Below are 11,535 nucleotides of genomic sequence, written 5' to 3'. Positions count from 1 at the left end.
TCATGTATTTGCATGAGTGATTTTTTTTTTTTTTCAAATCAGCATCAAATTTCACTTCACTATGTATTGTTTGATTTGGACATTTGTTCTATCAGATCTAATGATACGTGCACAGCTATAGGTACATGCATTTGGATGTAGTGAGTGCAAATTTGATAATAAACATGATGAATATCTGTGTTAAACAAAATGATGCCACATTCTTTTAGTGATAGTTTCTATATATAAATGTTTCTCAGAATTTGGTGTTTTTTTTTTTACAAAACTGTTTCCTAAGTTTTATTGTCTTCATGAATATCTCAAGCATTAATTAATATTTGTGTTTCAATGTAAGAAAGTCTTTGTAATGTAAACAGAAGAAAATCAAGAAACTTACAGCAAACTGATGAACTGACTAAAGACTATTTTGAAAACTGATTTATCTGTTCACTTACTGTTTGTGCTCACACTTATCAGGAAGGATCAGGAGTTGCTAATTTGTTTTCTGAAGCAATTTTGATGGACTTCTCAGTCTACTTGCTATGTGTGCAGAAAGTAAATATTTTATTCAAGCATGTTCAGCTTGCACCAAGAATCAGTCATATCTTGTGTTTTCATTATTCATTTCATATAGAAACTAAAATAAATGCTATTTTTATATAATGGTAAATAATATATCTGAGACTAATGTTTACAGAAAGAGAAATTTCAATGATTAGACACAAGTATACTCGTGTACAATTAAAACACATGGTTGAAATTTTTATATTGCATCATTTGCTTCTTTGTTTCTCATGCTGCTTTTATTTGATAAAGGGGCTGGATCTGCCCCTTTTCCAACTTATTCTCATCATGCTCCCCCACCTGGAGGGGTTCCTGTTTTCCCCATGACAGGTTGGTTTTTCTTATGTGTTTTTGCCTGGATTATGGTTCAGTTGTATGTATGTGGATTCTCTTGTGTGGCATATAATATAATGTTTATTTTTATGATATTTATCTTAAACCTAGCCCAGAAATCAATCATAATTATCACAAATATTATAGCATTTTTAATGCCCCAGTGTATTATGTTTTATAGAAAGACATAGGTTGGTGTGTGTGTGTGTGTGTGTGTGTGTGTGTGTGTATATATATATATATATATATATTGTAGGTGGTAGAATGTTAAGTAGTATATTTCAAGTGTGAGTCACATAAAATGTTTGGCATTACATCTTATATAAAATTAATTTTATGTATCCTTCATATAGATCAACATCATCAAAAGTCTAAAATGCATATAGCTTGTCTAAGCCTCGGCTAAGACATATTGCTATGCTGTTTTGCTTTCTTTTTGCTTATTACAGTTTGCATGTTTAGTCTCATTAGAAAAATTAAAACCTTACGTATAACATTTTCACTGATTTTACCTCTACATTATCATTGTAGTTGTGAATTCTATAGGTACATGATTAAACCATTTTACATAATTTTTGCACATACATTGTATATATATATATAACAGTGAAGTACATTTGTTATTGTTTAAATGAGGAACTTCATATGGAATGATTAGAAAAAAAAATTAGTATTTTTGTTCTAGAAATTGGAAATTTACGGTTACTTTTGGGAACTTCTTAGGCATACTGACAAGTTCTGTTAAACTAAATGACCTTTGGTAGTTGTATAGCTTCTTCGGACTTGTTATACTTTGCAAAATGTTGTTTTTACGCTGATGTACTGTTTGACTATAATTTTTGTTTCTAGCAGTCTCCATATGAACTGGATTTTCTGAACATTATTAGGAAGATATCTGAAAATTGTTTGTAAATTGTAATGACTTGTGTCCCTCTTCTGTACACCATTTAATCAATACTTGTTTTATGTATCTGCTATTCTTATTCTAGCAGGCTATCCACCTAAATCATCTACTGTGGTTGTTGGAGCCCCTCATGCTGGACCAGGTTGGTTGCCTCTGTTTGTTTTTTCTATTGTGTGTGTGTCTGAGAAACTTTAATCCTGAATTGCAGGTGGTATTCGTTTGCATGGTAAAGCTATATGATTTCAAGGCACCTGACTAAGATATGTAAATATTTTAATTTAAACATATCTTAGTATATCATATTCTTGAAACAAATTGTGCTTAAGTCTCATAACTAAATGTTCTACAATAGAAGGATGATTTAAGAAATGGAAAAGTTATATTTTTGCATAAAGATGAAGGAATGTTGCTTTTATGTAAAGAAATATTGTAAACTGGAAAATAACATTAATGTCAGCCAAACTCTTTTAAGTAATATGTTCGTATATCAGATATTTTAGTATTTTCAAACAAATAGTGAATAACTGAGAAAATAATATTGTATACAAAACTCTCAAAAGTACCTTCTCACAGTTGGCTGCAAATGATAGTTGTACATGTGGGATGTTGTGGAATTGAATATATATATATATATATATCTTCTTCTTCTTTTTATTCTTCTTTTTATTATTATTATACATTTGAGGCTTACAAACAGAGGTTAAATTAAGTAAAAGGCTCAATGTAATTCTGAACTTTTTTAGCAATGATCCAAGTCCAAGAAAGTAATATTCTTGTTTCTTTTTTGTTGATGTAACATTTTCAGTACTTTTCAGTTATCCAATTACATTTATCCCCCCCCCCCCCCAGTGTATTTGATATATAGCATTTAAAAGTAGTTTTATGATTTTATAAATTAAGTAATTTAAATATTTCAATATGTAGTTTCTGGACACTAGAAAATTATAGTTACAGAAGAGTTTGTGTTAGAAACAATGATTTAGAAGTTTACTTTCATGATGTCAGAAAAATACATAGGTTCAGTAAGTCTTGATACAAAATGATAAAAACCCTATAACCCGAGTGCTTTCAAAAGGTGGACCTTTCTTCTTCAGGGACAAAGTTCACTTGTTAACAAGCAGATACATAAGATGTGAATTTTTATTTACAGAATTAAAGTATGTAAATACTAATTTTACTGAATATTAAGGTGACAAGAATCTTTTTTCATAAAAGGCAAATAAATTATGATTAAGCTTTAGTGTTAGCTGCCCTATTATCTTATAAAGTTAATAAATATGCTTTTAACTTGCTTAAAAATAATTTTAATTAGAAACACTTGGCTATTAGGTTTGACATCAGTGACTGTGGTTAATATGGCTCAATGGGGTCCTTACCCCATGCAGATGACCTGTCCACATTGTGCAGCCCAGGTTATGACTGAGACTACTGCTTCCCCTGGTCTTTTAACATGGATTTTATCTGGTTCCCTCATTTTTCTTGGGTGAGTTGACAATTGGTTGTATGTAGAAAAGTACTAGTTGGCTCAATGCTCTTACTTTCTCGAACTGTTGAAGTGTTGCAGTTCATTTATATTACTAGAGGTGAGAGTTCTTTACTTTTATATAATTACTTCAATGAAAATCTACTAATTTGATATTTAGCAGAAAATGTTCAAGACAATTTTAAATAAATCTTGACTAAATCACACAGAAAGTGAAGGTGTAACAAACAAAATACTGTACATATTAAAATAGTTACTGAAGTTATAAATATTCATAATAGATCTTGAAATCTAACATGTTAACAGTCAAAATGTATGAATTGTTTTTATAGCTGTGTTGGCACCACTGCCATTGATTATAGCTTACCCGATAGCTCATTATTTATGACCAGAAAATCAATAGTTGTTTGCACTATATCTTTTAATACTTTTTTAAAGCAAGTTTTTGATTAAAATAAAGATTAAAACCTTTGGTATGTAACATCAAAAGATTATGGCCCATAAACTTAACATTGTAACTAAAAATCTAAAATGCACAATATATGTTGTAGTATTATTGGCTTTAAAAAAATTAAAGAAATTTCACATGAAAGCTAACATTGGGTGTAGTTTTAACACTGAATATTTACTACAATCAAGCATAGTTAAGCAGACTTCAAAAAAATTAACTATCCAAGTTAGTTTAAAATGTATTCGGTGAAACCAGAAAAATTTATAGAGTTTATCCGAAGTTCTGAAACTGCCATTAGAAAGTAGTCAGATGAATCAATGGAATATCTGCAGGATTTCTTTTAGCTCTGATTTATAAATAAAAAAAGTAATTATAATATACTAAAGGACATTTTAATTTGTGTTTCTTTGGCTTATAAGAATTCTGAAATATCATTTCAACCGTTTCAGCAAAAATCTGAATTCTTAACTTTTGTCAAATTAACTGTTCTTTTCAAGCTTTGTAGTTAGTAATAGGCTCAGAAATAATGCAAATTTATCACCAGTAAAGTATATAATTAGAACACTCAAATAATTAACTTTTTTTAAGCACACAATTAAAACTATTCTGAGACTGTCAATGATCTCAAAACAAACACTGTACATGTTTTGACATAGAATTACATCATCCTCAGGAGTGCAAAATAAAAATCAGTGCAAATAATTGTTTTTGTTTTGAAGACAAATTATGAATGGGTAATGTCCCAGTCATTTAAGTCTTAGATATAAGTTTAACAAAAACTTGTGTGGAAAATTCATTTTTTGATTTACTAATAAGATCTATAAAGAGACCAAAGGCCTAACCATGGATTATCCATTGTCTCCCTTGTTGTGTTCTTTTCATGGATAGGTTTGAAACTCGTGCTTTACTGAATGCTAAATTTCAACTAGAAATATGTATTAGGTATGTTGGAAACACTTTTGTGGTGTGGCGGTATGGTAAAGAAAACGTGATAGATTTGGTAATTACTTGAAAAACTTAGAACCTGCTCTTGTGAAATTTAAGAAAATAAGTTAGAAACTACTGTTTAAACCCTTTTCTGTTATTATACTATCACACCAAAAATCATGTCATATGAATTCACAAAAAATGTCAGCTTTTTATTCTTATACTTACAGGTTTTAAAGCTATGTTTTAAACAAGAAGACTTAAAAAATGAACTTTAATCAATTAAGTTTGTAGCATTATATAGGGATTTTTCACCTATTATTGTTGGTAGAGCCATGACAAAATTTAGTAAAATTATGAATTATGAGCAAAAAAACTAAAATCAACATTTGATGAAATAAAACTAAAATGTTATCTCTACCATGCGTACCAGGTTTGTCATGTCAAATTTTTCAAAAATTAAAAAAAAAGTCTGATTTATAGATCTTTGAATAAAATTAGTCCAATATTAGATAAAATTAAAGATGCAATTAAGGTAAAGGAGAAAATGGGTATTTAGAAAATTAAATGTGAATGCAGTAGATTATACATTGGTCATACTAAAAGAAATTTAGAATAAATAAACATGAATGAAGTTTTAAAAATACAAGTTAAAATTCTACACTAGCTGAATTTGCAAGTCATACTGGTCATATCATTCAGTGGGAAAAACTGTTATTTTGGCTCACTCAAATGATATGGTGGCTAGAAATATCAGAGAAACTATAGAAATAATGAAACACCAAAAATAATTATCGTATATTAAGTGAGGATGAAAGGTTGGAAAGTTAGAAAGCATGCAGATGATATGACCTTAATTAATTTTGTATGTAATATAAGTAGTCACATGACCAATGGCTTTCTTTTTTGTGTGTACAGTTTGCAGTGTCTTTGATTTTATACTCTTGAGGATGACATGATTTGATGTCAATATGTAGAGTGTGTGTTTTGAGACTGTTGACTGTCTCAGAATAAATATTTTAAGTGTTGATCATTTGAATGTTTTAATTATTTATATTTACACAAGTATCTTGAACTTTAACCTTTTAGAATCAATAAAGTATTTCTAAACAATGTAATGTTTTTGTTTGTCATATTTTTTTAAATGCAAATACATTTTAGTTACTGTTAGGTGTACTATCTTTAAACAGGTGTTGGCTTGGATGCTGCTTGATTCCATGTTGTATTCCAGAATGCCAAGACATTGAACATCGCTGCCCTAACTGTAAGCATCACTTGGGGTCATATCGGCGACTCTGAACATCACCAATTTATTGCTCTGTTGCTTGCTTGAATTTCAAATCTAGAATGTTTTAATTATGAAAAACAATAAACAAACATTGATATTATTAATGAAGAAACTGTCATTGTATGGTTTTTGTTGTAACTAAATACTGAAAAATCTTATGTTTTTTTGTAATTGTTATACAGATTTTTGTATGATTTTTTGATGAAGGAATTATAATTATTTGCAATATATGATAGCATTTGATATTTTAAGTTTCTCAACAGAAATTATGTATATGGTGGTTCTATTACTATGTAAAATATTATATACTTTTTTTAGTACGTTATGTGAAATATAGGTGATAATGTTGAAGTAAAGATGATTTGGGTAAATATAAAATGTATTTAACACACATTTTAATTTTTTGTTTCATTTAAGATACATTAGTGAAAATGGAAAATTATGCATTTTACAAATTATCAGTCACATTCCATTTGCCTGTTTAAAAATAATTTTGATAATTTATGATGTGGAAAACTTTAAGCTAACAAAATTGAAAATTTCACAGTCGTACGAATACAGTGTTTAAAAAGTTAATTCCAGTTATATTTTTTCTTGTAAAAGTAAATATAAACACTACAGCTTTAGTCCATAGAAGAAAATAATAGTGAGTATTGTGCAACAAAGAAAAGGAGTTACATTATTATTATTAACTTGGATAATGAAACAAATGTTGTAACTACATATATTGGTGTTAGTGCCTTTTACAAATAATGAAGAAAAATGGTATTGATTATTCTGTGGACTGCATTTGTACAAGTTTAAAAATGAACAACATTTGCTCTTTACTGAAGTCTTCATTACTTATATATAAACATAAACAGTTTAAAAAGTAATGAAGAATAAGTTTAAATATACTTAAGGTTTTGCATATTTAGAAAACTGAAAAATGATGAGTAATTTTTAAACACTGTTTAAATTTTGCCTGGTTATACTGAAATTGCTTTTATTACAAAGTATAATTAGAACAGTGTATTTTGAAGTTTGCATAATTTTGAAATGACCTCTATCAAAAATGTGTACCTTTAAAATTTTCTAAATTTCAAATATGGTTTTGAATAGGTAAGTGTAAAAAAAAAACACTAGTCTTTAAGCTTAGTGTAAAATAAATTTGTAGTTCCCTATGAGTTTTATCTTATAAGGGGTTTTCTCTGACAATCTTACCAAGTTTTAGTTGTGAGTGGTAATTTTCTGATTAATAGATGTATATCTGTGTATTTGTTAAAATCTGTACTTAGCCTTTACACAAATCTAAGTACCTATACAACATCCATTTTGTTCATATCTTTGATTTTTATTCTGTTTTTGCTACCGTTATAACTTACTTGCACCAAAATATATACATATATAGTTTATATATCTCTGGTGGCACAGTAAATAATTTTCACACGAAGTATTGTCTTGAAGCAACTATCATGTTACTTTCTTTATAAGAAATAGCTAAATTATGTTTCTTACTTAACAATGGTTACACACTTTGTGACCTGAAGTGTTAATACTTTGTATTACAAACAAGTTTGATTCATTCAGATAGCCAGGATATTTTTGTTAATGGTAGATTATCAGATGGCAATTTTTGTATTGTTCTTTGATGCTAAAACTAGAATTATAAGAAACATATTTGCAACATGGTCCGAACTTTGTGTTATTTAGTTGGTCCTGATAGTTAGGTGGTCTGTGGGTTGACTAGAATACCAAAAAAATAATTTCAACCTTTTTTTTGTATTTTACCTTCTCATCAAATGTGTATTTCTATAATATTTCCAAGAAACGTAGTTGTATTTTCGTCTGGTAAAAGTATATTTACTTGAACCTCCTAGATGGAGCCTCTAGCTTTCTGGGATCTCTGGCCTATTTTAAACATTATGGGAAATCCCTATGATGTCTGAAATAAAAAGGAGGTTCCTGGAATATGTGAATGTTGTGATTGATCCAGATGAAGTATGATGAATATTAACGTTTCTATGGAGAAATATATTGCATTTTTGTCACTATTCAAATAGTAATCAAAAGTCACATGATTTATTTGTGTGTGTGTGTGTGTTTATCTGAATTAATATTATCATCATGTACATTCCAAGAGTGATATAATCAAAAACAGTTGTTTTCAGTTGTTTAATGATACACATACGTGCACATTCGTATTTGCAATTATGTCTTTCTTTAAAAACCTATCTGCAATTTATAAAATGGAATTAACATTTACATACATGTTCTTGGAGTGGACCAGTTGAAATGTTGCTAATTTGGACTCTGATTTGCAGGAATATTAGGCTTTCTTGAACACATGAAATTACAAAATTTGGTATCTCTGTTATATAGTAAATAAAACAAATAAGATATTAATATTCATGTAGTTGGTTTCAATTTCTAAATCAAGTTGTAATGTAATACATTATGTATTAAAATTTCACAGCATTCGAATGGGAGTAAAAGAAATACTATTGACACCCAACCTGAAGAAGGTAGCAAATATACAGGATGAAAACTCAAAATAGTAACTTACTGGTTATATAAAACATATTAATAAAACGCAAAACCTTGAAAAAATACACAACATCAAATAATATTTAAAATGACTGTCAGGTTTTATATATGGGCTGGATTTGTAGTAGGTGTCTGCGACTTATTGGTGATAAATTTCAACAGTAAAGAAACAGCACACAGTTCATTTGTTTTAAAATAATATATTAAAACAAGTCAAACATATATATATATATATATATATATATATAAATGTTCGTTACGCTGTTGGTTATCAAATGTGTATTCAGAGCTTTAAATAGTTCTCTTTTTCGTTAAAGTCCACACGGGCTGATTCATTTACTTTACCACACAATTGACAAGACAAGTTATTTCTTCTGTACTCTGTTATAATTTCACTATAAAAATCGCAACTTTTCGTTCTTTATGGCTGAACTCACAATCACGCAGTCCTGATTTATCTATCGAACTAAATTTCAGACGTGTATTTTTTACCCCGACAGAGGTCTAGAATGTTCCACACGCTACTAGATATTATCATACAGTAATAATCAATTAAAAAGAACGAGAAAAAAATCAAGGTTCTAGTAACATGACTTAACATCACCAGTTCATAACTATTAAACTACAAAACTCACGTGCTCATAAACAGTTATGTAAACAAACATGCGATAAACTAAAAGTAACTAAATTTAATACTCCCGCTATATAAACTATCTAAATCGTAACACTTGCATTAATCTGAAACAATCCTGTATATCTAACAATGAGCCCCTCTTCAGGTAAAATATTTTTTTATACAATAAACAAAGACTGTTTTCAGTTCATACAGTCTGCACCAACATTTGCAATCCCCTTCAAAGTGAAACCGGTAGTTCTTGAGGTACAATGCCCACCTCGTGATCATCGCACTGTCGATTTTGTACCTCTGTATGATGAACTCCTTCCCATAGAGGTAGTTATGGAATTTTTGGATGGCAAATATGATGGCCAGACTTGTTCAATCACAGAATAGTTCTTACTACTAAACAGCTTATTACTGACGTATATTATGGAAAACAGTTCGTCTACATGTTCTTGCAGAATTACTGCTACAATTCCAACCTCTGATGGTTCAGCCTGAACTATGAATGGTTTGTTGAAGTCTGATATTTTAAAGATAGACAAACTTCGTAACATGTTCTTCTACCTCTTCTCCTGTCTACAGTTCTTTCAATATCTGCATTGGACCTCTTACTATTCTTCTGTACAGTAACTCGAGATTGAAAATTCTGTACTTGCTTGTGAGACTTATCGAGGGGCAAATAATACTGCCTGCAGGTATCTGTCCCAATCACGTGGTCTCTCTGGCACATCATCATCATGCTCTTTGATACTGTTGATTCTCTCACAAAGTACATTACATCTGTGATGGTAAAGAACTGCCTAGCACTGATGAGTCTGCACACCTCTTGCATCAGTTGTGAAGTAAACTGGAAAGCTTACTCCACAGAACACTTCCATGAGGGCTTCTGCTACTCTCCACCTCCATCTTTGACAGTGCTATAGCTTCTGGATAATGTGTTGCATAGTCGATTACTGTTAGCACATACTGCTTGACCTCGTTAGATATAGATGATTGTGTGGACCGATCAAGTCTAACTGCTCTGATAAATGGTTCTTTTATGAGTGGCATCTCACCCAGTGGCAGGAAGAGTAAGATAGCACTGTGAAGTGGCTGGGAGGGCTCAAACCCCTGTCTTTCTATTCTTATGCCACAAAGTGTCCTTTTTCTCAGTCATAAAAAATATACACAACTACTAAAAGATAAGCCTGATTACAATATGTGTACCAGAGGCAACCCATAGTCTACCCTAAACCCCCCCCCCCCAACAAAGAAAAACGTCTTGTCTTGCGATGCTTGAAAAGTGTCCCTTTTTGTCAGTTAGGCCCTACCCTTTTAATGTCCTCTGCACTTTACTGAGATAGTATGATATTAAAGATTTTCAGAGGGTTTAATTTATTGTTTTTCTGTAACAAAACAGTAGTGTTAAGTTACTCTGATTAATATATTATAAATATATATTTAAGCAAACGGGAACGTACTTGAAGAAGCGTGAAATTTTTGTAACAAGACTAAATCATGAAAGTAAAGACCTTCCGCATGAGTGGCTGAAATAAAGTATCATTTTACACTATTGAATTTGTGATACGTAATATATCTCGTTAACTCTTGAAACTTTGTGTGAACTAATTATCTGGTTTCAATCAGCTGAACAACACGAGACTCTTAAGATTTTTAAACTACTTTCTCGTGAACTTTATTTTAATAATAATAAGAAGAAAATTTAAAGATGAGCAGAATATTAGTTATTTCTTACTTGTAAAGAAAACAACATTGTGTAATTGACACGAAAGCAAAGTACGGTCCACTATGGGGAATCGAATCCCGGATTTTAGCGTTGTAAGACTGTAAACTTACCGCTGACCCAATATGGAAAACATTAGATGGACAGTGTATTTTAGCTTCCAGTTTATGCTAAGAGCTTTAGAAATAGCATAATATGAAGGTGTTTGCTAAATATACGTTTTACTATTTTAAACACAATTCGTTGATTTTGGACATATTTAATATGGGATATATGTATTTTTCACCGTGTTTCAAAATGTTGATTGTTGTCGTTGTTGTCTGAGAAAAATAAGGTTCGTCGAATCACGTTTACAAAATAATTAAATAGTCTCTACAAACTCATTCATTGATTGATGCCCTCCGAGATAATATAAAGATCTAACAAGTCAATTTGATATACTACATGCTTTAAAACTGACTAATTTACTTTACAGAAGGTGTTAGCAGACTAAGTTTAGAAACGAAACAAGTCATATGTAATATGCTTGGCATAACAGAAATATTTTAGCAGTTTGAATATGCCTTGCATGGCTTAGCGGGTGTTTTCCCTCCACTCCTCCCATAAATCCTTCATAGTGAAAATGCTAATTAAATGACCACCAAGGGCGTTAATTACAAAGTTCCTAAGTTACACGATGATGGTCTTTGAAAAGTGGGACGTACATAATAATCTACCATATGCATGAGTTTTTAA

At 30.3% G+C, this 11,535-nt stretch overlaps 1 protein-coding gene across 5 annotated transcripts in view; it reads left to right on the top strand.

The window, feature by feature from the left end:
* LOC111085055 (lipopolysaccharide-induced tumor necrosis factor-alpha factor homolog) overlaps positions 1-8,316 on the top strand; it is a 21,493-nt gene extending 13,177 nt beyond the window's left edge. For 3 of the 5 annotated variants that reach the window (XM_022382114.1, XM_022382113.1, XM_022382112.1), the window contains 4 exons: positions 784-873; positions 1,866-1,922; positions 3,110-3,263; positions 5,832-8,316. In XM_022382114.1, the coding sequence (XP_022237822.1) occupies positions 784-873; positions 1,866-1,922; positions 3,110-3,263; positions 5,832-5,940 (410 nt within the window). In that variant the 3' untranslated portion in view covers positions 5,941-8,316. The remainder of the gene's footprint in view (positions 1-783; positions 874-1,865; positions 1,923-3,109; positions 3,264-5,831) is intronic. The other 2 variants (XM_022382115.1, XM_022382111.1) reach the window with 2 other exon arrangements.
* Positions 8,317-11,535: the final 3,219 nt, after the last annotated feature.

This window comes from Limulus polyphemus, unplaced genomic scaffold, assembly GCF_000517525.1.
Source record: "Limulus polyphemus unplaced genomic scaffold, Limulus_polyphemus-2.1.2 Scaffold217, whole genome shotgun sequence".
Classification (NCBI taxonomy): Eukaryota; Metazoa; Arthropoda; class Merostomata; order Xiphosura; family Limulidae; genus Limulus; species Limulus polyphemus.
Note: the sequence above shows the minus strand (reverse complement) of the source record. Positions and strands in the feature narration are given on the sequence as shown.